This window comes from Fundulus heteroclitus, chromosome 6 (assembly GCF_011125445.2).
Source record: "Fundulus heteroclitus isolate FHET01 chromosome 6, MU-UCD_Fhet_4.1, whole genome shotgun sequence".
Classification (NCBI taxonomy): domain Eukaryota; kingdom Metazoa; phylum Chordata; class Actinopteri; order Cyprinodontiformes; family Fundulidae; genus Fundulus; species Fundulus heteroclitus.
Window position 1 is genome coordinate 30,339,096 of NC_046366.1, and position 26,979 is coordinate 30,366,074.

Here is a 26,979-nt window from a genome sequence, read left to right on the forward strand (position 1 = left end):
CACTGGTGTCAGTGACGTCTTGCCAGACTAGTTCATTCCTTTAAGATTCATTTCAAATTAATTCCTTGTATTATTCTCTGTCTGTATTCTAGTTTTTTTTCTCTTTGCTCGACTTCTTTGTGTGTTAGTTCAGCTCCTTCTGTTTTCAAATACGCTCTCTCAGTTTGCCTGCTTCCATTCTGCTCCTAATCTCGCCTGCAAGCTGAATTGTCGCCGTATTTGGGCGTTCACAAAGAATCCATGTTGGCCCGCTACCGCCTCAACAGTTCGGGACAGAACCAAAACGGGTCAGGCCAGTCATATTGCAGCATGATGGTTTAAGGTGGGACATACAGTTGTCACACATGTAAGAAGCAAGGTGCCTGAGCCCACAGCTGAAGCAAAATAAACACACATGTAGCTGCTGCTATCACATCTGTTCTGTCGGAAGCCAAGATTTCTTCTTTGAAAGATAAACAGCAAGAAGCGCCTTGACCAGCATAAAGTTGTTGTGCTTTGATTGGCTAAAACAAACCTTTAGTGGGCGGGCAGTAGGTGTCGCTTCGCCCAATCAGCTTGGAGAGTTCTGCTGAATGTCCCTCCTTTCCCCGAACGGATTCGATACAAGCAGAAATAATGTGCAGGACGGAAAGTGCTGCACATTATCAATCTGGCTGGTCGGGTTATTCCTCCCCAGCTGCTCCAGATAATTCTTCCCTCATTATTTAAACTCTTTAATTGTATCTGGTCTTTGCTGGATTCTCCCTTTGCCTGCCTGTTCCTCCGTTGCTCCCGTCATCCTGCTTGGTATTCTGCCCGCGTTCCACATCCTGTTCATCACACCCATCCAACTTTCCTGTCTGCACTTCGGTCCAACTCCAAACACACAACGTGACAGAAAGAGACTGAGCAAAAAAACGGCATCCATGCAAGAGTTCAATGGCCAAAAACTACAGCTGATTTTAAAAAAAATTGGACCTATGTCACAGTTTTTTTTTAAAAACATCTTGATGAGGCCTGAGATTGTCCAGCTTCCATTGCTTGTGGTTCTGGGCCCAGTTTGGACGAGCTGCCTCGTGAAATATGAGATGGTTTGATACATCATCTTACAAAACTAACGCTGACGTCCTGTTGGATATTGTTAAGTGGACTCATATAACCACATTTCTTCACAGCAGACTCAGATCATAGAAACAAAAAATTTATGAACACATGGTTCAAAGAAAACACACCTGGGGATGATAGTTCCTTTTTGCTTCAGACTTTTTCTGCTATGAAAGTACCCAAACTGGAAAGGTTTGTTGATCTTTCTGGGCTCTCTTTGTCTTATTTGTAGCTGGAACTAAATTTAAATGACATCTATAATCTTTGTGGATAGCCTGTTGGTCATTTGAGTTCTGGTCATTCAAGTTGGAATCCCAAATTTTAGATTCAAGTTTTTAACTTGTTGCTCTTTGTGAATACGATTTCAGGTAAAAACAATTTTCTTTCACCAATTTTTGTGACTCTTGTTTTACAACTTGCAGCTTCAAACTTGTTGACTGAAGCCAAAATATCCACAGCACAGTCTGGCACCACTATATCAATTACGTGTTAACTGCACATGTAAAAACCCATATTTCACCACTGGACTAAGTCAATGGGGTCAGAGGACACGGATGTGTTGAAATCAACAGCAAAAAATGAGGAACAACCCCCTGAAAAGCATCTTGGTATTTATGACTCACACCCGCCAGCATTACTGTGTTTCCATGAGGCTGTGTGTGGAAAGAGGTTACAAATCACCAAGGCATAGAACAAAACTGGGAGCCCTTTCTCCTCTGAGATGAAACTAAACAAATCTACATAAGGATGGACGATAATTCAATAACAATCAATATCAAATGATAGAAAAAAAAGGGTCAATAAAAAGTTCAAGAAAAGAAGAGTTCTCCTTCTTTTTGTGTTCTAGCCAATCATTACATCCTGCCAACCAATCACAAACGCAGACCCAGGAACGCTGAGCCCCCAAGCTCCGCCCCCTTCAAAGAGTTCAGAGAGCACTTGTTCTTTTTTTCTTTTTTTTTCATTTTTCTTCGTTTTTTCTTCTTTTTTTTGTATCCTGTCTGGCGATGTGTCAGTGTGTTCTTAAAATGGAAAGAAAAAAAAAGTTGAGTAAAGTGTTGAGTTTCGATACAGTGTTTGTGTGTTGTTTATTTAAAAATAGGTCGCTAAGCAACAGCATAAAATGGTCATGGCTGCATTTAAAATATTTGTTTTGATTTTGTTGATATTTATCAATATCAATCAATATGATTTCTTTTTATCGATGTGCTATTTTTCTATATCGTCCAGCCCTAAATCTACAACGACTTATATCTACATAAACAACATATCTGCTGCATCAGACCTTTTCCTGTGGCCTCTTTCATGTGGATTGAGTCGTTGTAGGACTGATGATTGTTCTTCCAACTGGTGACGGTGTGAACGCCAGGATTTAATCTGTGTAATGGGGCAGATTTGGATGAATTATTATTGTGCTCTGAGGCGGCAAAAGATTTCCTGGAGATGCGATAAAGGAAAGAAAGGCCCACATTTGCTGACTTCATGCCATCCTCCTTAAAAAAAAAATGTTTTTTAGAATAAACTACTGATTGTCCTAATGAGTGACCAGAACTGTAAAATGTCAGCTATGCAATCTTAACGGATCTCCTCATAACTGGATCCATGGTGCCTCAGTGGCTGAAGGCCGTTGACATCCGGCTGTGTGAGTAAGCCGGGTGTTTTCTGCACCTTTCCTGACCCCAGATATACAACAGACTCAAGTGTTGACCGTCTCCACCTCCAGGAAGTCAATATAAATATAGTTTTTTCAGGACAAGTCTTATTTCTGGGAAGAGAGACAAGAGGGAACGGAAAGGGGTGAGTAACAAAGTAAACAGAGAGTTAAAAGTATTCTTTGGAGGATTTACAGTCAGTTTACGTTCAGGTCAAACATCTAGATTCATTATTAATTTATCTTTCATTACATTCATTTAACAGGAGGGTTTGCATTCACACGGTTAACGAATGCAGCCTGTTTGAAATAGTCCTGGTCTCAACAACATCCCTTCAAAGAATGGACGCACGAACGGATGATTGAAAAGTTGTTTTGCCTTTTTGAATAAACACAGATTTAGATTCATACTTGTAGAAACCAATAAAAACAAAACACCTGATTGACTGTCTGAAAGAACTATGTCCATCCATCCATCCATCCATCCATCCATCCATCCATCCATCCATCCATCCATCCATCCATCCATCCTTCATCCTTCATCCTTCATCCATCCATCCATCCATCCATCTATCCTTCATACATCCATCCATCCATCCATCCATCCATCCATCCATCCATCCATCCATCCATCCATCTATTCCTAATCCATCCATCCATCCATCCATCCATCCATCCATCCATCCATCCATCCATCCATCCATCCATCCATCCATCCATCCATCCAGCTATTCCTAATCAATCCATCCATCCATCCATCCATCCATCCATCCATCCATCCATCCATCCATCCATCCATCCATCCATCCATCCATCCATCCATCCATCCATCCACCCATCCTCCATCCATCCATCCCAGCTATTCCTAATCCATCCATCCATCCATCCATCCATCCATCCATCCATCCATCCATCCATCCAGCTATTCCTAATTCATCCATCCATCCATCCAGCTATTCCTAATCCATCCATCCATCCATCCATCCATCCATCCATCCATCCATCCATCCAGCTATTCCTAATCCATCCATCCATTCATTCATCCATCCATCCATCCATCTATCCTTCATCGATCCATCCATCCATCCAGCTATTCCTAATCCATCTATCCATCCATCCATCCATCCATCCATTCAACCTCACTGTTTTCTTTCAAAATCAATCCCTTTTTTTCACCTGCTAGTTGAAATGTAGATGTGTCTCTGCTTAAGAGCTCCTCCTTTTAACTCAGATTTCTCTTAACCACAACAAACTCCTCCATCACGTCTTCACCTCCTGCTCTGTCCGTCCATCGGTTGTGATCAACGCACAGAGTTCCTCACAAACTATTGTGGGAGCGAGACCAAACAAAACCCCAAATACAATTTTATGGTGTCGTGACTTTATTGTAACTCATGATTACATTTACATAACACTGATTTTGATTGAATGCTTAAACATGTGAAACATATAAAAAAAAACATGTAAAACATCCAACACTGACAACATCTACAGGAAAATAAGTGTTTTTAAAACCTTCAATTTAGTATTTTCTCAGCAATCTAGAAGCAATCAATCATATAAACAACGTAATAAACATCAATGGTAAATTTTAGCTGTTAAAACATGTTATCATAGGGGACAATAAATCTATATATAGCACGTACAAATTAAGGAAGGTACTATTGTAAATTTTTTATTCCCATTGGATATACAGCTTGTAATGCAACTATATAAGAAGTAAAATTTAATTTAAGTTGACATGCTGTAAATTGATTTAATGTGACATTAAATTAAAAATCATCAGTTTATGATGGCCGTGATAAAATTCAGCAATGTTTTTTGTTAGAAGTAACATCATCAACAAACGGCAGCTTTAAAAAAGAGACTTCAAATGGCATTAAATTGTGACTCAGGGCATTTGAAAATGATCCTTTTTGTCCCTTGGCAATTTAGACAACAAGATATTTAACATCTGACTAGAACACATCTTGCAAGTATGAGAAACCAGATTAATTGTTTTAGTTTTCCTTTAGCTGTCATCACAGACAAATTTTACTTGGACAAATGTTGTTTGAGAAATCCATCAATTTGGACAATACAACGGGCCAAGGGAACACAATATCATAATATGTGACAAAAGTCATCACAATTGAAAAAACAGCCACAACTTTTTTTAGATTAGACAAAAATGCAAACTAAAGCCGACCAGTCTAACAAAAAGAGAACAATCTAAAAGTACACTTTAAAAAAATATAAAAAAATGATTAAAAGTACATGAAATGCGTAAGAAAATTGTATCGAGGCAGTGTATTGTATTTTGAATTGCACAGATTTATAAGATTTATAATATGACAGACAACTATAGCTGCATTTGTTTTGTTTTGATGCTTGATTATTGTGTTTTGCTGAGTTTTCTATTAATATTATTGCAAATGTTAGGTGTCATTTTTAAAACAGTGAAGTCTCTTGCATTTGTGATTTTTGAAATGATTCATTCTCACATTCATTTCTCTGCTGTCATTCTGTTTAGGTTCATCTTTAGATTCTTGCAGCATGCTTACCACTAATAGATTTTTATTTTAAAAAAATTAACTATTCCTTTGTACATTAACTTCTTCTCTGTTTTCAGTCAATATGCAGTTAAAACTAACTGCAGCTTTGTCTTTTTTCTTGAAACCACAACAATCCCACTGTGGTTTCTCAAAATCAAAATGTCTGTTCAGGTTTTGGGAAGCAAAACCTAAACAGAAAGTCTTTGTGTTTTAAGGAATTATAGTTGTAGATGTAAACTAGACCATTGATGTAAAACCTTCCCTCCTTTTCTTTATTTCAGTCTAAAATCCTCAGTACTGCAGTGAACTTCAACTAAATTAAATTTGGCACATCTGCAAAGGATACAAATTTGATGTGGGGCCAAAAGAGCACAAGATTTGAATTCTACCTCAGGAATTATAGACAGTTTCTTATATTGTTTTATTCACTGTCTTGTTGAAGCAATGCATTCTTGTTTCACCACTAAAGAGTTACTTTAGGTCACTTCTCCTTGTTGTAATCTGAACTAATATAGTTATAAGACACAAACCCGTTCTTGCAACAGTATGTTTGACAGCAGTTCTACAGTCCTGAATTAGGGGACCAAATTCAATTTCCTTTGGAGCGCACTGCCAAGCCCAACTTCCTTTTGCTACAATCAGGCGCTGACAAACACCAGGCGAGAGGAGTAGATGAGGTCGGCCAGGTAGAGGACAAAGTTGACCCCGGTGAGAATGGCCACACCCATGGCCTTATCCCAGCTGCACAAGCCCATGGTGGAGCTGCAGCTGTACGGCCTCTGTTTCTGCCCGCCGTGCTTGGGGTCAAAGTTGAAGACGGGCCAGATGATGGTCGCGGACAGATAGAGGACGACGGCCAGCAGGGCGTAGCCGGACAGGAAACGGGCGAATGGGAAGGGGAGGCAGCCGGTCCACTCGCCGATGCACAGCAGGATGATGACCGCAGATATGATGAAGCAGATGCAGTACACGGACATGCAGTACTTGACCGAGTCGTGGCGGTCGTACAACACTGGTTCACTGATGAGGACAAAGATGATACAAGCCACGAAGGTCTCAACGACTTTCAGCAGGCCTGGGGCGGTGGCCATGTAGCCGGCGACCTCGCCTGGACGGGCCTTGGTGAGGCTGACTTCGGTGATGTAGGCGATGGTGGCAAGGCAGGAGAAAACGGTGGACACGATGCGGAAGTCACGGATCTCACTTTGGCCAGTGGAGCCCTTCAGGAAGTAAAGGGGGAAGATGATGGAGGCTGACAGGCAGAGCAAGGCGGCGTAGCACGCAAAGGTGATGGGGAAGTTCTTCCAGGAAACAGGAGCTTTGGTCTGCAGGTTGAAGAGCTCCACCAGGATGACTATAAGGGTCCCGGCAAAGCTAAAGGCCCAGCAGAAGATGCAAAAGTCTCCGGTGCCGTGCGTGACTCTGGCCCCATGCACAGCGATAGAGAAGGCCACACAGGTGAAGGCCAAGGCAGCCAACCGGGTCCATAGCAGAGGGCTGGTCTTCAGGACAATCGGCATTATGAGACTTGTTCAAAGCTGACAAATATTCTTCCTTCTTGGATTGACCCTCTGGGATTTTTACCACCAACCTTTGGCAGGGTAAGCTGTAAAAAGAAAAAACAGAAAAATTATTTTAGATTTCTGCTAAACTTTAACGACCTCTGAATGAAGCACAAGATAAACCATGTGAGACCAAAAGCCTGCAGCTCTGCCCAACCCTCCTACACACCGTTTTCCCAGGCACACAATGCTCTTATTGTTTTTCATGAATAGCAGACACAACAACCCGGAGCACGAAAACCCAGTTCAAAACCACTGATAAAGGCTGCACTGTTGTTGCAATGGTCACAGCACATTTGAGTCTGGTCAAATCAGCTGAGGAAAATTTCTTCCCCTATAGGCGTTTAGGGACTTAATGACATTACTGTGACATTCCTCCATGACAAGCCTCCATGACGGGTTGCCATGATAATGTCCGCGGTGATGGGAGAGAAACCAAAACCTCCACCAACCCCCTCAGCGTGTCTGTCGTCACGTTCTAAACCCGGCTTCCTCAAACGTACCCCGCCCACTCCCATTGAGCTAATGCACTCTTGAAGTATAAACATCAGCGCCAGTATGGATTAAATGACTATTTGAAAACTCCCTGTTGGTATTAGTCTAAGACATGATATACTCAAACCCAGGTTTTAGCTCAAAGTTTCCAGAAACTGGGGTCTGGATTCCACTGTGGGTTGTAAAATGTCCGATGAGGTTCTACAACTGATCAGTTTGAATGTAGCTCTGAAAGTTTAAATCTCAAAATACTATGTTGCCAACAGTGTGTTCTCTGGAGTGACAAATCAGGCTTGTCCATCTGGAAATCTGATGGATGGAGTCTGGGTTTGGCAGTTGCCTGGAGAACAGTACTTGTCTGACTTAATTGTGCCAAGTGTAAAGTTTGGTGGAGGGGGGGTTATGGTGTGGGGTTGTTTTTTTTCAGGAGCTGGGCTTGGCCCTTTAGTTCCAGTGAAAGGAACTCTAAATGCTTCAGCAGACAAATACCTTTTGGATAACTCTATGCTCCCAACTTTGTGGGAACAGTCTGGTGCTGGCCCCTTCCTCTTCCAACATTACTGCACCAGTGCACAAAGCAAGATCCAAAAAGACATGGATGGCAGAGTCTGGTGTGAATGAACTTGACTGGCCTGCACAGAGTCCTGACCTCAACCCGATAGAACACATTTGGGATGAATTAGAGCAGACACCGAGAGTCAGGCCTTCTCGTACATCAGTATGTGACCTCACAAATGCGCTTCTGGATGAATGGTCAAAGGTTCCCATAAACACACTCCTGTTCTAGCTGCAAAGAGTGGACTAACATCATATTGAACCTCTATAGATTAACAATAGGATGTCACTGAAGCTCACATGTGAGTCAAGGCAGGTGAGCGAATACTTTTGGCAATATAGTGTAGATAACATCCTTCCAATGCTTGATATAGCCCCATGTGTCCAACATTTATCAGAAGAAATCCAAATACTATGCTGCTACAGATGATTTATGATTTTACCCAACTAACTTGCCAGTGCAAGGAAACGCTGAGTTTTCACACATTCTCCTGTTTCCTGAAAGAGTGTTGGTTTTCTTTGGGCAGCTTGTGGTTAAAAGCTTAAATGTTGAAAAATTCTCAAAAAACAGCGAAGAAAGCTCCAAATTATGCAAAAACTTCAGATTATATTGCTACAGCTATTGTTAATGTTCAAAAATCCATCAAGACACTTCTCTAAGTTCCAAACATCCCACCAATCTAACCTTATCATAACTTTCTCATACCAGGAGGTGTTTTAACATAAGAAAAAATCTAATTGTAACTGTATAATTGAAAAATTATATATAATCACACGTTTCACATCTTCAATAAGTTGCCTACTGGAAGGTATGTTAAGTGGTGAAATACTTCTAAATTTCTGGGATTTAGCAAAGTCAAACGATTAAGAAGTTGCCTGCTTTCGACATTCATTGGCAGGCATTCATACAAAACATTATTGAGCATAACAACTGAAAAAGGTCTTTTGGTTCTCATATTTTTGGATATCCTGTGGAGCCACCCGAAGGGACCAATAGTTTTTCTTTGGGATATTTTGAAAGTTAAAGATCAAATCCAAGGAATGCAAACTGAACAGCTAATGTCAATGGCATGCTAGCATGCATGTTTGTGCATTTTCTATCCCTGTTTTGATTAGTGTGGGGGAGATTAACTCAAGAATAACTTTACACAAGCAACAGCACAACATAACCTTTACAACTAGAAATCCAAACAAACATGTTAGCTTTAGCATTGGGATAGTAAACAGGAATTTAAGAAGTCACCACTAACTCTTGTTAGCTTAATGCTAACTCCCAATCTCCGCTTGTTGATGCTGTTGAACAACGCCCAAATCTGAGGACCGAAGGAAGAGAAGTTCAGATAAAAAGTAATTTGGAGCCATTTCTATACCACTGCAGATTCTAAGGTTATCTGTTTAGTTATAGATAACTACAAGTTATAGCATTTTTTTTGCTAAAGTCCTGAGGGGAATTTACCTTGATCAGGGCAAACCAGGAACTACCAAGGTTTAAGTAAAACTTTTGGAACACCAATGTCACCACAGCCCCTTATTTAAAACCTGTATCTTCAGAATAAATTAGCAGCCCACCTGGACATGTTAAATCCTATCTGGGGAAAAGTTGCGATATTAAACCAGACAAAGATGGGGCTATCTGACATCAGTAAGGCGTTTTTATCCATATAAATGCTGCTCACTGTGTAATTTCTCTCTTTTGGATCATTCTCTGTAAACCAGAGCTGGTTGTGGGTGTAAATCTAATGAGATCAGCAGTTTCTGAAACAGTCCAACCAGCCCTTCTGGCACCAATAACAAAGTCACTCATCCTCTTTTTCTTTTTTTACCCAATTCTGATGCTTTATTTGAGCTTCAACAAGTCATCTTCACCACCTCTAGATGCCTATAAATGCATTGAATTCCTGCTGTGTGATTGGTTGATTGGGTTAACTGTAAATAAACTGGAGTGATCTGTTGTTTCCTCTAACATTCTCTCTAACATGGCTCTATGTTCTGTTAAAAGACAATACACTAAAAACCAAAGCTTACCGACCAGTTTATAAAGCCTAAAGAAAATTAACCCGGATAACTTAAACTTAATTTAAAATCTGTTGATTTTTTTTTTTTTTTACAGTTCAGAGGCAGTCGAAATATACTGCACTGGCTGGCCCCACTCCCATCACCCCATCGCCCATTTGGCTCCACAAGCGGAGCATTCCAAGTTCCCATTTTAAACACAGAGACAGTATTAAACAAGAACGGCTCTGTTTATGTTGGGCCTCTTAAACACCTATGAAAGTTTCATGGCTGTGAAGTTATAAAGCTGAGCTGGTGATGAGGTAAGGAGACAAAAAATGAGGACAGAGAGACAAGAATGGAAAGCTTGTTCTGCCTAAACTCCAACAGGATGACCAAATAGCTGGAAGGGTGGATTCGGGAGGGAGGGAGACGGGGGAAGCCCTGTGCCTCGGTCACAGTGTAAACACAGTGATGGATGAAATAGCTGCGGAGTGAATCAGCGGTGGTCCGAGTTTCTTTCCCCACTCTCTCTCTCTCTCTGCACCTCCTCCCTGAGTTCTAAGATTTTCCAACTCACTGATGTGATCCAGATGTTGCTACTTTCCGAACAACTCATAACGTCGTCATATGCGCCACGTTTTTCCCTCCACATTGTATCGGGGGTCTACCTGCTGGAGGCACCAGAAGAAGTACTTCTACCCTAGTTTTTAGTAACTGCTCCCTTTTGGTTTCCATCGGGGCTCCCCTCGCCGTTCAAAACTCACTTCCCAGCGTCGCAGTTGTGGTGGCGACCAGCTCATGTAAACCATTCAACACAGATATGAGGGGTGGAAAAATACACCCCCATTCCTGCCACAGACACCGCTTTCCTGCCTATGCCATTGAGTCAGGGAAAAAAAAAAAATAACCACCATAGGAAAACACCAATGGGAGAAAAGGAAAAGTTTAGTTTTTGCAGCGTGGTAAACGTTGAATTGAAACAAAGCATTTCAGTTCAACGTGACAGAAATAAGGAGCACCTCCCTGAGCGTAAGAGCAGCTGAAAATATGCTCCACTTTTAAAACAGGACTTGACAGCACACGGAGCGGGGCCGAAACGTTCAGGAAACATGTGTTTGTCTGACCCGGGGAGGTCAGGCGCTCTTGTTTGTGTCGTTGTCATGACACAACATCCCTTACTCAATTTGACCTCCAATCCGTTTACAGCAAATGCACGATGGCTCGAAACACAAGAGGGGCTCTGCTGGCAAAGCAATTCCAGTGACAGTGGGTCAGAGCTGGTATGCAAAGGTTTGGGCTTAAAAACATAAAACTAAAAGCATCTGAATGAGGATTGAGGCCATCACGAGACGGAAAATCTAATTATTTGAGATAAACTGACTCACAGATTGGAACAAACTCTCTTGTAGATACGAAAATACTGGATTTAGAGTCAAAAGCTTAGAATATTTAAAGAGGGAACTGAGAATGTCTCCCAAGTGGGCAGGACATGCATCTGTTTTGGACCTCTAGTCAAGTTGATTCACTGACATTTAAAGTGGCTGTGCTGCCTGCCACACCCTGCTTCCTGAGAAAACAGCACTGCAGCGTGCAAAAACCAATCCGACTCTCTGAAAAACAACTTTTAGCCCTTTTTATTTGAACCACAGTTCATCAGCCAATTTAAATTAAACGATGAAGGGATTAGCTGCTGTTGGACTCACTAAACACAAGAAATGTGGTGAAAGTGTGATGTTGCATTTGCATTGTTTAAACTGTAAAGCATATTTTCTGCTATTTTACAATAGATAGTTTTAGCATCACATTTGTTCTGGTATTCTGAAAGAAAACAAACGTCATCCATCATTTATAGCTAAATGACACATTCCTGTACCTTGACAACCGGGTTTATGATTCGCTATAAACAGACAGCTGCATGCTTAGAAAGGGCAAACTGCAAAAATAAAAATATCCATCCGTCTAAATTTAGAATACATTCTTCCTCTTTGTAATGACAGGGTTAATCTCCTAGCATTGCTCTGCAAGCTACGAGACACTCTTGCTTTTACAATTTTGCCTTTATAAATACCAGCAACAGATTGAAGTAATCCAACTTTTTGGTAATAAAGCCTCTGGGAGGTGCGTTATTAAGGGCTCCATCTGAGCCAATTGGACACACAAATGTGTATCATAGAAATATTGTGTATAAAATGGTTTCTAATTTTTTCTTTTATGAATATCATTATAAACATTAACCCTCGCCAAACAACCATGCAGCTGTTTTCTGAATTCTAACCTCCTATATACCCCTTTTAGAGATTTTAGTCTCAAAATTTTGATGAAACTGTAACTTTTTGGGGAGGTATTATGGAACCACGGGAGTGTCAGAAATTCTCAAAAAAAATTATGCTGATCTATTTTTACTTTTTGGAGAAAGGTTGTCAAAAAGTCAACAGTGCCTGAAAAAATATCTCCAATTGGAAGAAATAAATGTGAACATTAGATTTGGATCCACTGTATAACAGACCTTCCTCCTTGCAGCCTCACCGTCTACGACGACTCTTTGAAGGAACAAAAAATCAAAGAGCTTTCTTGGACTTTCTCCCAGCACAGTTTTTTAAGACATCATCACATGACAACTCGCTGTACAATTGATAATTAGGCACTGTTTTGCATTTTAATCTATTTTAGCTTTTCTATTTGAAATATTCAACAGTAACAACTAGTATTAATCTAATTATATTGAGGGCAAATTTTGTTTTTTTCCGTTTTTATGATATTTGCATCAGTCCCACCAAAGATATGAAGAAATAAAATATAACAAAAAGGTTCAAGGGCGCTGGAGCTTTAATTTCTTGCATTTTCACCATGTAGACTGATCTTGTTTTTGATGCATTTTTCTTTTTCAGCCAGAAAACCAAGTTGTTTTGTTTACAACTCATCTGTCTACTACTCAGACTGCAAATGTTCAGTGAAAAAAAATCAATCCCTTCGGTGCCTGTCAGGCTGCCACACCCTTAAGGCACACTCACACGTTAGTCTCTACAACACAAACTGGCACATCATCAGAGCAGTTCACAAATATTGATTGAATGAAACTTCTTAAAGCAATTAAATTGACAGACATCTGAAGCATTCTCAGAGTAAAATAAAAAAGGCAGTATTTTATTTTTATTTTCCTGTTTTCAACTCTTTTTAAGTTTAAACTTCTTCCAAACCTGTAACTACTAATTTTCTCCAAATAGCATGGACATATTTTCCATTAAAATACATGTTATTAACTTGTTTGGGTGTGGCAATCTTCTAAAAAAATCTATTTCAGTGGGATATCCTCACCTTTTGTCCCCTTACTTTCAGTTAATACAGAAATCCCTGCGTTCCTTCTTGTAAAATCAAGACGTTTCTTACCTTTCTGGCCCTTTTCCTGATGCTGGTCACTGTTCTCCAGAGTCAGCAGAGGTAGCGAGATGCAGATTGTCGCACTTCAGCCCTGTAGCTGGATTTACCAGCCCCCCTTAAAAGAGCAGCTCCCCGCCCAGAAAACCAAATTAGGCGTAGAAAATCTGCACCGTTATTCACATCTGTCTGAACTCCTCCTCCGCTGCTGCTTTACTCCCACAGTGCAGAAGTTCAGCCTGCGGCTCCATGGTTACTCGCATTTGTGCTGGCTGGCTGTGTATAAACAGGAAGGAGTCTTCGGTTCATAACTATTTTCTATGTCACTCATTCAATCCAAGTATCTGCAGAAAAACTGACCAATCTTTTGAATTATCACTGAGCATTTTCAAAAAAAAAAATTACGCTTTACTTTTTAAATTTATTAGAATCTATAGACGCATTTAAGTTCTATTAGTTGACTTTGTGATTCCATGGAGTATAAATATCACATGATACTGCAGTTAATTCCTCTTAACCACTGGTAAATAGTCAAGGAGTTTATCTTGTTACTCTGCACAGCAAGGATTACAGTATGGGGGATAAAACAAATAAATCTCTGAAGCTCCCTAATAAAACTCTGGAAAGGGATCTTGGGATTCGCCCAGTCTCTTTTGTGTATTATCTGCATGTTAACTGCTTGTTTGGAAGACATGACAGAAAATAGTTTGTTTTCTGGAGTTTCACAAATGAATAGGACTCAGCGTAAGCTCAGAGGAGACTGTGTGTTTGCTGTAGCTGCTCCTAAATTATGGAATGAACTTCTTTTGGAAATCAGACAGGTCTCTTCCCTGGTTACAACCCAACTCTTCACTCCAAATAGGGAACTAATAGTAAAATAAGTGTATTTGTCCTTGATTTGAGCAGGCACGTTTAAGTGATCTGCCAAAGGAATAAAATGGGAACAACTCATTTCCATCATCTTATTTCAAGTGTATTACATATAATCATCTTATTTTAGGGTTAAAAATTCATTCCATTGGCAGATAATCCTATTTACTTGTTCAAATCAAGGAGAAATACATTTATTTCAAGGATCTTTTACTTACTTTGACATCCCTTTTTGCAGTGTTCTCCTTTCTAAAAAGGCCATCTAAACAGTTAGATGGCCTTTTAAACCATCTAACTGTCTATTTTTAAACTGTTAGAGGGTTTATTTCCATTGATGTTGTGATTGTTTTATTTTAAATACATGACTGTTTTATTTATTTTTAGATCATTAATTTGTTTATTATAGTGGCACAGCTGGTAGCACTGTTGCCTTGCAGCAAGAAGGTCCTGGGTTTGAGCTCCACCCAGTAGACTTTCTGCATGGAGTTTGCGTGTTCTTCCTCTCCCTGTGCATGCGTAGGTTCTCTGCAGGTACTCCACCTGATTCAGACAGTCCCGAAACATGACTATTAGGTTAATTGGTTTCTCTTGATTGCCATTTGGTATAAATGTATGTGGCAGCTATTCCTAGGTGGACCAGCTGATGCAGAAGAAATTGGCAAGTGTGCTCCATCCACTCTACACCATATAATCATACAACCATCATGCTGCTGTTATCCATAAGGAAGTAGGAGGAAGAGTTTAGATTAAGTGATAGATCTTTTAAAAAGTGCACCACAGTGAAGGAGACAACACTGAAACAAATCAGAATCAGAATCAACTTTATTTGCCAAGTTTGGGGATACAAACAAGGAATATGACCTTGGATTCCAGAGCTCACAGACAGACATTGTGACAGCAAGCAGAACAGCAAACCTATGATTCTCTCCCTTTTATCTCCTCTTTCCTTCACCTTTTCTCCCTTTTTTTCTTTTCTTGTTTTTCTTTTCCTCCTCTACTTTCTCGTTGTGGTGTCCATATGACATGAAATAATCCCTGCATGAATTATAATAAAAGTATTTACACGTATAAATCAAGCGGAGCACTATGGCGGAATCCGTACTGCTCCACTTGTGAAACTAAAATCTGTTGGGCTCTTTTTGGCATTAAGACAACAATTCTTATTGCCACATTGCCAGACAGGAAACTGTAAAAAAAAAAAAAAAAAAAAAAAAAAAGAACCGCAAACCACAATCTAAAACAGAAAATACATTATTCTGGGGAGAAGGTAAGAACAGGGGCAGCAAAGTAGTGGGCTTTGTTTATATACTGCTCAAAAAAATAAAGGGAACACTTGGAGTTACATTGTGTTGTTTGAGTGTTCCCTATAATGTTTTTTGAGCAGTATATATAAACAAATATATATATATATATATATATATATATATATATATATATATATATATATATATATATATAGAGAGAGAGAGAGAGAGAGAGAGAGAGAGAGAGAGAGAGAGAGACTTAGACTTAGACAAACTTTATTGTCATTTTGTATGCACAGAATGCGTACAGAACAAAATTTTATATATATATATATATATATATATATATATATATATATATATATATATATATATATATATATATATATATATATAACTTGATAAATAAATAAATAAGTGATAAATAAATACACGTTATTCGTCACCCTAAATCCTAAATTCATATTATTTGAACTAATATTTTACATGTATCACCTCTAGGTGGCGGTGTTGCGCGTAGCGAGCGAGCGCCTGGGCGCGCGCGTCAGAGGTTGTGACGCGGCAGCTCTCGGAGTCGTTCGGAAACATTCGGAGACGTTCGCCGGACCGGTAGCGTGCAGGCTTCTGAACATCATGGCGTCAGGAACGGGAGAGTCGTCCGGCGGACACGATCCAGAACTGGACGAATTGTTGGACAGTGAGTGTTGACAGCAGGTCCGTCCCGAGAGGACGTCCTCCCCCGGACGTCAGCCACGGCGGAGATGTGCAGCTGGGGCCCCTGGTCCGTTGCTCTGTCCGCGTCAGGGCTCCAGGTGCCCGGGGAGGTCTCTGATGAGCTAACGCTGGACCTTTGACAGGAGCAGCCTGCAGTGGCCTGCCTTCACACTGCATAGAAAGTGGAAAAAGTTTAATTTTAGCGGTAGTCGTAGCTAAACTGCGATATAAACGATCAGCCTTCATCGCTTTTTGGTGGTTTGACGTAATAAAGTCGGCCTTTATTTACTCTAACGCGGTCCTTTAGTGTTTACTGACCTTCTATATTTTGCACAACTTATTATATTTTTAATTGCGCTATTATTTCAGGTTTGTAACTCTGAGATATTCTAGGAACCAAGCATAGATGGTTAAAATGCTTATCAGGACTTCTGCCAAACCATGTGCGTTTGTTTAGTCTTTTAATCTGTTGTTTTCTGATTAGCTACTGCAGATTTGTTCTCATTCCAGGGTCAACCCTATAAGGCCAAATGTTTTCTTGCTACCCATTCGTTCATTCTTTTTATTTAGGTTTTCTCTCTATATAAAAAAATCTAATATAGTTGATATGTGTCTAATTGCAATTAGAGATAAATGCATTAATTACACAAATTAATCTGGTATTATGTAAGGGATCAGTCACTTAACATGCATCAATAACTAATTGTGGAAAATATTATTCATGTTTTTTTTATTGTTTCAAATTAATATATAATACTTATCAGTATTTAACTGCCTAATTCTTCTCTATGCAGCGCACCATAAAATAGACCCTAACCGTCTGATTGGTTAGCCTGAACAGCAGGTCAATGTTCCACATTTACATTTTGCATTTAGTGACATGTTGAAATATGTCCTTTTGTTAATATGTATATAATGTAGGAAAAGAATAGTCTTTATTGTCATTGTACCAGGAGGTACAACGACAATTGAAACTGCTCGCACTGAGCTACTGTACTCTACAGTAAAAACATTTTATGAAATTTAAAAGGGTGACCTTTAGAATAGAAATGTAAAAAATGCAGTGTAATATATACATTACAGAGGTCAGGATAAACACATGCAAGGGGTACATATTTATTTATATTATTTTATAATTAGAGTTTTGTTAAAATTACAAGAGTTTTACTTCCTAAAAATAAATATACATATATTAAATTGAACTCCCTCTGACCTAATGTTATACTATCTCTTCAGGTGCATTGGATGATTTTGACAAAGCATCTGCAGCTTCGGCGCCTGAGCCGGCGGCTGCTTCATCGTCTGCCAGCAGCGCTGCTGAGAAGGTCTGGGTTATGTTTCTCTTTTCTGAAACATTTTGATATCTCCTGATTTTAGCCGTTGGTTACGTTTAAGTTGCTACAGCGAGAAGAGTTATTTATTATTTTTTCTTCTTTTAGGATATTTAATTCAATTTTAATTGTATAGCGCCAATTCATGAAACAGGTCATCTCAGGGCAAATTTATTCAGATTATACAGCTTGGTCAAAAAATGTTTTCCTCTCTAAGGAAACCCAGCAGGTTGCATCAAGTCTCTCCAAGCAGCATTCACTCCTCCTGAAAGAGCGTAGAGCCTCAGTGGACAGTTTTCTGCATTGTTGATGGCTTTGCAGCAATCCCTCATACTGAGCATGCATGAAGCGACAGTGGAGAGGAAAACTCCCCTTTAACAGGGAGGAAAAACCTCCAGCAGAATATTTTAGCGGGAAAATCTTTTAGCTTTAAGAATAAAAGTTGAGAGGTGTTTTTTTTAGACAACTTTATTTGTCATTTTCTATGCACAGAGTGCGTACAGAACGAAATTTGGTTTGCATACAGCCCAAAAAATCACAGCAGATCGCAGTAAATTACAGTGAATTACAGGATAAGGTGCAGCGGTGATCCATGCAAAGAACCGAAATGCAAACAATGCTGGGGAAATAGACAGTGTGTGATTTCACAGTGTACAGGTGAGTATTATTAAAAACTGTGTAGTCTACGAATATGGCACAGAGTCCATTTGTGGCTTCAGCAGTTCAACGGTCTGATGGCAAATGTGCAATAAGTGAACCGAAGCAAAGTGTTTGTCTGTACCTTTACTGTAGTTTATTTTGCTTTTACTTTATTACAGATTTAAGCGTTTTGCAGTCCTATCCGGAGATTTGATAAGAAATGTCTGAGCTGTCTTATTATATGAAGAGCCGGCAGCGTAAACGCAGGTAATAAATAACCGATATGTTAATTTAAATGCGAATTTTTTCTCTTTTTTTTGTCTTCTAGCCTCCTCTATTGGAGGACAACAAACTTTTTGAGACTCTCTTTGAGGGGGACATGGCGGCCCAGGCCAAGGAAGAGTGGGAGAAGGCCATGACGGAGCTGGCCCAGGAGGAACCAGAACTCCTGCAGCACTTCCACAAACTATCGGAGGCAGCGGGAAAAGTTGGTGAGAGGCGTCTCTTGTTTCCCGTTTATTTTTGGCGCTCTTCTCTCCTAAAGCGTTTTCACGTCTTGTTACAACTTCACATTTAATTTAATTCTATAGGGATGGCATGTGATAGACCGACACAAAATGGTATGTGGGCAGGGTACGGTAAATATGTAGAAGTAGGATGCACATCATCCTGGAAACATCATCCCCACTGTGGAGCCCGGTGGTGGCAGCTTAATGCTTTTCTTCAGCGAGGAGAGTGAAGCTGGTCAGAGTTGATGGGGAGAATAAATGAGTCTTGAAAGAAAACCTGTTAAAAACTTCCAAAGACCTGATCCTGAGGCAGAGGTTCAGCAAAGCTAGACTTACAGCCAACAACATACACACAATGGAATAATTTAAACCAATTGAATGGCCTAGTCAAAGTCCAGACCTAAATCTAACTGAGAATCTTTGGCTCTTCATCCATTCTGACTGAGCTTAAGCTATTTTGCAAAGAACATTCAAACTTTCAGTGACTAGATGAATAAAGCTGTTTTTTGCTACCTGTGCTTCCCTCTGCAGGTACTGACACTGCCTCCCAGCAAGAGTTCACCTCCTGTCTCAAAGAAACGCTTCGAGGCCTCGCCAAGAACGCAGACAACCTGCAGGTGGGTCGAGTCAGAGAGGCATAACTGAGCTGTGGAGATACGCGTCGGTTTACAGGTAACACGTATGGTTTCTGTTCAGTCGTCGGGGCTAGCCGGGGATGACCTGGTGAAAGCGCTGGAAGGTCTGGGCCTGGATGAAGGAGGGGAAGGAGGAGGCGAAGATGGCAACATCCTCCCCATCATGCAGTCCATCATGCAGAACCTCCTCTCTAAGGAAGTCCTCTATCCGTCTCTCAAAGAGATTACCACCAAGGTCTGCCTCGCTTAGAACAGATGTGCAAGTCTTCGTGAAACCTTCCTTCAGCCGTAGTGACGGTGGTGTTTCCTCCGCAGTATCCAGAGTGGCTGGAAACCAACAAGTCGAGCTTAAGTGCTGAGGACCACCAGCGTTACCAGCAGCAGGCTAAGATCATGGGAGACATCTGTCAGCTCTTTGAGAAGGAGGAGGAGGAGGCGGCGGATAAAGAGCGAACGTTCGAGTGCATCATGGATCTGATGCAAAAGGTGACGTGGCTACATCTCTCCTCACACATGTTTTTAAAAAAAAAAAGTATAATTTAGGGCGGCGCCAATATAAATGAGCAGCCTGAGCAAAAACTAGGAAACCGAACCAGCTACAGGTTAAAACGCTCCATTCATTCAACACTTTTCAAAGCTTAGGTGAAGCTTTTCTGGTTTGAGCACAGACTACTTTTTTCCCCCTGAATAACCTGCATGAGGCTTGATGGAGCGGTGAGAACTTTGCTCAGTTTTGTTTAGTTGAACGTTCTGAGGGTCGTAAAAATTCAACCTCGTTCTTCAGGACTCCCTTACAAGCGTTTCTACGGCGTCTTGAGAAGTCTGGAAAGTTATTGATTGGATCGTTTTTCTATTGAGAAATATTAGAAAATTACATTTAAGTAAACCGTTCCCAGAAAAAAGTATTTTGTTATTTGTAAGCTAAAAAACAGAGTTTCTGGAAAGCTGCAGGGCTATTTTTTTTTACACTAATTTATATTTAACTGGCCGATATTTTTGGTTTGCCACATGACAACTTGATGCTAATTTTATGTTTTAAATTCCTGTATGTATAACTGTGTATAACTGTGTATGTATATATATAAAATAAAGGTAATTTCAGAGGCGTCACTGAGCACCTGGACAGTCTGAGGTGCGACCTGGTTCCATCGGATTGACCAAAACACCCTGATACCTAATTGCAGTCAGGGTGCCATCATTTATCATGTACAGGTCTGTCTGCCCTTCCATGGATCGCCGCTGACGCACCACCGAAACGGATCATGCTGAACAAAGTTGCAGGTAGCATAGCGTTCACCACAGCTTCTCCAGACCCGTCCATGTCTGTCACACGAGCTCAGAGTGAAGCTGCTGTCATCAGTGGAAAGAACAGGGCGCCAAATGCTGTTCTCTGGCATTTACCAGTGAAGTTTGGGTTGAAGGAAGGAGGATGAGATTCATCAGGGACATAGACCGGGAAGATAATTGATGTAAAATAGATGCTGATCACGTTTGTTTTATTTTACAGCTGCAGGATCTAGGCCAGCCACCTAAGGAGTTGGCAGGAGATGCGGTAAGCTGATTCACTCCATCCGTTTGTTTTTATGTCCAATTAACTTACCTGGTCTTAGAAGTAGTGATAAGGTCAGATCATAATTGAAAAAAAAAAAAAAGATGTAGTTGTTGTTGAGTAAAATGGAGGTTCCCTGAACTGTTCTTGAATTATCCCTTAGGAATTTGGCTTTACGCTTTGAATGAACAAAATTACCTGTGAGTCTTTTTCCAAAATCACCAAGCTGAGTAATATTATGGAGTGGGTGGATACATTATTTTTGTTTTTATTGAGAAAAGTGATTGATACAACAATTTTTCTTCCTCTTCGGTTTCTTGCAAAAGTATTTGCACCATTTGAGCTTTTTCACATTTTGTCACTATTACACAAACATCTGGCTCTTCCTGTTGGCGTTTAGTGTAATAGATCAACACAAGGAAGCCCATACTAATGACAATGAAGGACGAAGATGCATTTTTTCCCCAATGGAAATCAAATAATTTAGTCTGATACATGCTAAGTAAAATCCAGAGCAACCAAATGTTGCTATTTAGCAAATAAAAATCAGGAAAACGCAGAGTGTGGTTGTATATATTCACGTATAGATGGTAAATGTTTTGTCTGTTCTTACATAGATCTGAGCTTTCACTCGACCATTTTAACCCATGAATATGTTTTTATCCAAGCCAGCGGTGCCTCCAACCCCATGGTTTGGATTAGATGAAAGCATTCCAGTCTCTCTGGGTGTTTGGTGGCCGTCCTGCTGGAAGATGAACCTCAGTCCTAGTTTAGAGTCTTTTTGAAGCCTCTAACAGGTTTTATTGCAGAATTTCCCGTATTTAGCTCCATCGGTCTTCCCAGCACCTCTCTACCTGCTGGATGAACTACAGCAGGATGCTGCCACCACCATGGTGGGCTCAGGGTGGTGTAAATTATTGTTTCCCACCACACAAAGCATTTTTACATGTAGAAAGTCAAGTTTTGATCCAGTCTGCTTCCACATGTTTGCTGCGTCTCATTTATAGCTTTTGGCAGAAATTAGCCTCTCACGGTTGCCTTCTGTGTTCCTCGGCCTTCACAATGCCGTGATTACACTAACGTTCAACAGATCTTTGACATTAAGTAATTTTGATTTTAGTAGAAATTATGACATGACATAAAAATTTCACTACCAGTCAAAATGTTTGGACACACCTTCTAATTCAATGGTCTGTCTTCATTTTTATTACTACCTCTGGAAGACAAGAGGAAAACCATTTCAGGAAAGTAACTCCATGAAGCTCATCAAGGGAAGGCCAAGAGTGAATTGTCTTCCTTGCTGGTTAGGTTTTTTTTTTTTAAAACAAAAGATTAGAATGAATGCGTAAGATCAAAGTATCCACTTTACGTACAAAGTAAAATGTAAATGTCTTCAGAGAACTGGAGACTTGTAGTTGATTTCTCATTTTCTACATAATACATGTACTCTGATTTACTGGTGTGGTTGTATACCTGTATTATCCAATCTGCAGTCATAGGAGAAGGGACCCATTTGTCAGCAGCTGCAGATTTTGGCTCCCATCCTTTAGGTCAAGTCAAACCATTTTTCCCCTAATGTTCTCTGAGGATCGTCTACACTGCAAAAACAAAACTATAATAGAGTCAAATTTTCTTGAACTGAGTGCATTTGTCCTTGATTTGAGCACGTAAATAAGATGATTTGCCAATGCAATGAGATTTTTGTACTTAAATTAGGAACAAGTCATCTCTAGCATCTTATTTCAGGTGCAGTATATCTAATTATCTTATTTTAGGGGTCAGAATACTTTACCTGACTCCGCCAGATAGATTTGCTCTGCATATCCATCTGGAAACCTTCCGTTGAAGTAATTTTGGGAAGGGGCGAAAATACTGGTTAGCTGATTGGCCTATGTTGGTGATAGACGGGCCAAATGAACCAATCAGATTCGTCGTCGCTCGTAACAGAGCGACGACGAAAACACAACCACAAGCCAAGCTACTCTTGCTGCTGCAGGTAAAGGCTCGTTAGCTCAGCAGAGAAATACTCTGTAATTCCGATAAAACTTGCTCGATAGCCACGCTAACGCTAGTTTCATCGGCGGAAGCCGCCATGTTCTTTAGACTGAACTGTCGCGCTTCCCGTTGCGTCACACCTCAACCCGCCTCAAAGCCAACGCTGATTGGACGTTCGTTTGGTGAATGGCTCCAAATTTTCTTTAACGGAGAGTAGCCAGACTGATCTGCGAGTGAAACCTTGAAAGCTCGCGAGATCAGGATGGTCTCACGAGGCTACAGAATACTCATTCCATTGGCAGATAATCTTATTTACCTGCTCAAATCAAGGACAAATGCACTAATTTCAAGAAAATTTGACTTATTTTTAGTTCCGTTTTTGCAGTGTAAGGCAGGGGTGTCCAAACTTTTTGGCACATTGGTCTAAATCGTCAAGTGAAAGGTACTCAAGGGCCACATAATGAATAAATAAATAATGAATAACCAAAAATGAATGTGATTTTTTTTTTTCACCTGCTCTGCAAAACATGATAATTTTATTAAAAAAACATTAGTCAGAAATTCAGCCAGAAAGGGATGTGTAAATCATTGTCGATCCGAAGTTTAAAGGGTTTTGCTCATTAGCTTTATCAAAAGATGGTCATGCAGTTTGTTGATTTAAAAAAAATAAATTATTATTATTATTATTATTAGAGCTTGGTGACGGAGCGTTCCTGGTTCTGCGTTGTGATTGGTTGAGAGGATGTAATGATGTCATATTAATCTACATGATAGGCTAGAATGTAAAAGGAAGGCAAACTGTTATTTTATTGAACTTTTAATTACCTTTTTTTCTATCATCCATATATGTCTATTGATTGATATATATTGTTATTGAATTATCGTCCAGCTCTATTAGACACTACAGATTGGCATGGTGGATTCAGACAAAAATATCCGCCTTGTTTTATGTTTTGTAACAAAAGGCACGTGAAGAAGAGATTTTTAATTGTTAAACTTCCTCTCTCTGATTCCCTTCCAGCCTCCCGGCTTCAACTTTGACATGGACTCCCTCAACCTCCCAGGTGTGGGCGGGGCCGGAGCGGCGGAGCAGTGCTCCGTCATGTGACGAGGTGGCGTTGTGGTCCATCAGAAGATCTGACGCCAAACGGGTCGCCCTGTGTGTTTTAGCAGCAGGGGGGGGAGGAGACTTTAGAGAGTGAGACACGGTTCAGGAAGGAGTGTGACGAGACCGCAGACGCTATTCATGGAGGAGGTGTTTGGAAACAACAGGCGGTGCTGCCAAAACCAAAAGGAAATAAAAAAAATCACACCTTCTAACGCCTTTAAAAGATATTTGCAATAGTTGGTTATTGGTTTCAGAAAGCCTCCCCCCCACTACTAATTTTAACAGGATCTCCTGACAACGATGATCTCCATGATAATTTTACCCACCGTTGGGCCTCCTGGTTCATCATCCTGGTCAAGGTTTAAACGGTGCCTTTTCACGGGGAGCTTTTTTTTTTTAAATCTTAGAAAATAAAGACTCTGCTGCTGCTCAGCTGACTAATTCCGTTTTAATGACGTGATAAAAGTTGTGAAGATGGATCATTAATAGTTTGGACAAACCAAATTGTTGTTAGAAACCTAGCATTTGCACAATATCGGGATAAATATAAAGCCGCGAGGAGGCTTACGATCCATTCCCCTACTGTTATGCCCCATCCCCAGGTGTTAATTTGAAGTGATGGACCTGATTCCCGGATGCCTCTGCTGTGGTTACGCTGATCATTATAGTGTTGAATTACTGTGCAAAGTGCTTCCTGTGTGATTCTTAGTGTGTTTTTTTTTTTTTTTTTTTAATATGCAGTGATGGAGCAGGGTAAAAACAAAAACGCCCAGAGTGAGATTTTAGAGCGTTAATCACGTGAACGGATTATGCCCTTTGTGTCCTTTCCAGAAATGTGAGAGGCCGTATTCGTAAACATCGTATTGTGCCACACGAGGACAGAAACGCGTGTTCACACTCAGATGGACTGTTTGGTAACACATCGACACCCTGATGTTTGCAAACTTTTGGCTCCGGCTACTGGGCTTGTTTATTCCAGCCTACACATTTCATCGGTGGACAAAGGCTTTCCTCTGTAATAATAGAGAGGGGTCCAGAAATAACATGGCCGTCGGCCCGTCTGTGACTGCACAATAAAAGGGTCCTGTCAAAGGATTTAAGCTATGCACTGAGCAGAGATCAGACGTGCATCAGAAGCAGCTGGACGAGAAGCTGCCCTGGACGTTTGGTCACATGGTGGGGTTTACGCTAATTAGCTCTCAGGGCTAACCCTGAGAATAAATGGCATACAACCTGGTATGACACTATTGTGTTTTGTAAATGTAATTATTAAAACATTGATATGTGTATAGAAATATGCTGTCTTGTGCATTTTTTTCCCTCAATGACTTCTGAAGCTGATTAAACAAAATTCACTTTTACTGCAGTCACTCGACTTCCTTTTAATGCTCAGATTTTATAGAATACGCTTATAGATATACGAGGTGTGAATTTAAATTGTTTTAGCGAAGCACAAATTTAGAACCGACCATTTAAGATGGTAAGCGGAAAAAGTCATATGTGCTACACATATTCCGAAATGAACAAGAGGAGCCTTTTTTTTTTTCTAACTACGATTAAGTCAGGTTCATTTGTCCATGGGTCACAATTACAGACACAATCTGGAAAAAGGTAATAAAACAAACTTGGAGTTTGGAGTGAGTTACTCATTCCAAAAAGATTACATAAACAGCCTCATCATGATTCAGGTGAATCTGACTTTGTCGTACGTCTAGGAGGATTAGCAGCGTTCCAACTGCAGGTTGCTAAAGCTGGAGCCGGCAGATTGGACAAAACCTGGATAGGTGTCACCATCTTCAGAAATAAAAAAACAGCAAAAGTTTGGTTGCCTCAGATTTTAACCTGTTTGTGGTTTATTCTTTGCAAACTGCTAAGTATTAATTGTCTCCATCATTTTCACAAATTAAATGTTCTGTTAAAATTGTAACTCCGTACCTAAGTAGCCTTTTTACCAAATGCTTTTTTTACTTGAAATTTTTTGGATCGCCACTTTTTACTTCTAGTTGTAGCTTTAGAAAAGTTGGATAAAGTTACTTGAGTTCTGAAGACCCCAAGGATTTACCCAGTTTATTTCTTACTATTATTATTATTAGAAACAATTACTGTGATTTTATGTTTTCTGTATGTTTGTCAATGTATGAACAGAAATAATTAAGCTTTGAATATTAGTAATGAAGCTTGTTCCAGTGAAACTAGAGAAGTTTAGCCAAGGTTGTTTTTCTTTTCTTCTGTAATATTTCCCTCTGTAATGTTTTTCTTTTCATGCACAGCACTTTGAATCATCTCATCACTGAAAAGAGATAAACTGGCCTTGCCTTCTACTAGAGTATATTGAAGTAATGCTACTCCTTCATGAGGACAGTTTTCTGCCACTACAAACCTCTGGACCTAACGCAGTACCTTGTAAAAGTATTCAAAGTTTTTCACACTTTTTCACATCATAGCTACAATTTCAGTGTTTTACAAAAATTGTATGTGATTGACATAAACATATTGCCCATGATTGTGAAATTGCTACATGGGTTTTGATGACTTCTTTTTACAATTAGAAATAGGTAAAATACGATAGGGATCTGTTTCTCTTTTACACTTATATAAAATGCAGTGCCACTAATCGCCTTCAGTGACACAATTAGAAAACAGAGTCCATCTGTAACTTTTTTCCAATATAAGTCCAGCTCTTTAGTAAAGGCCTCAGAAATTTGTTAGAGAGCATTAGTGAAGAAACAGAATTATGAAGGCCCAGGAACACAGCAGACCGGTCAGGGATAAAGAGGTTTATGCATGTTAGGTTATAAAACAATAACAATGTCCCCCTTTTCTGAAAAGGTATTAATATGGTGTAGCTGCAGACCTATCAAGATTTGATTGTCCACCTAAACAGGAAGGCTGGCAGGAGATCCACAGCTCAGGTGGGTAAAATGTGTAGACACTGGTCAGGCGCCCCACTCGTCTGATATTTGTGGAAGTGTGGAAAGAAATAAAGAAAACCATTAGAAGTCTGATTTTGCAGCTTGCCACAAAACCCGTAGTAGACAACTAATGTATAGGAAAGTGCTCTGATGCAAAACTAATGCTGCTCATCTCTGAATACACATTATTCCCACTGAAAAACAACGGCGTGCAGAGATGCCT

General features: G+C 40.1%; 2 protein-coding genes across 2 annotated transcripts; one reads left to right on the forward strand and one right to left on the reverse strand.

Annotated features, from left to right (window-relative positions):
• Positions 1-4,098: 4,098 nt before the first annotated feature.
• si:dkeyp-66d1.7 (myeloid-associated differentiation marker homolog) lies at positions 4,099-13,387 on the reverse strand. Its single transcript, XM_036138584.1, has 2 exons — positions 13,263-13,387; positions 4,099-6,874 (listed from the first exon to the last, which is right to left on the reverse strand). Exon 2 carries the CDS (start codon positions 6,786-6,788, stop codon positions 5,907-5,909), a length of 882 nt encoding a protein of 293 aa, XP_035994477.1. The 5' UTR covers positions 6,789-6,874; positions 13,263-13,387; the 3' UTR covers positions 4,099-5,906.
• A 2,538-nt stretch (positions 13,388-15,925) lies between these two features.
• Positions 15,926-25,141, forward strand: pex19 (peroxisomal biogenesis factor 19). The gene is made up of 8 exons (XM_012851324.3): positions 15,926-16,061; positions 17,315-17,403; positions 18,377-18,539; positions 19,089-19,174; positions 19,254-19,427; positions 19,508-19,678; positions 20,700-20,744; positions 23,758-25,141. The coding sequence occupies exons 1-8, from the start codon at positions 15,998-16,000 to the stop codon at positions 23,842-23,844; spliced, it is 879 nt and encodes a 292-aa protein (XP_012706778.2). The 5' UTR covers positions 15,926-15,997; the 3' UTR covers positions 23,845-25,141.
• The last annotated feature ends 1,838 nt before the right edge of the window (positions 25,142-26,979 follow it).

Coding starts and splice junctions, on each gene's coding strand:
- si:dkeyp-66d1.7 (XM_036138584.1), bottom strand. CDS start 6,788: ATGCCGATTGTCCTGAAGACCAGCCCTCTGCTATGGACCCGGTTGGCT.
- pex19 (XM_012851324.3), top strand. CDS start 15,998: ATGGCGTCAGGAACGGGAGAGTCGTCCGGCGGACACGATCCAGAACTG. Junction 19,428..19,507: donor TCAAAGAGATTACCACCAAG/GTCTGCCTCGCT, acceptor TTTCCTCCGCAG/TATCCAGAGTGGCTGGAAAC. Junction 19,679..20,699: donor TCATGGATCTGATGCAAAAG/GTGACGTGGCTA, acceptor TTTATTTTACAG/CTGCAGGATCTAGGCCAGCC.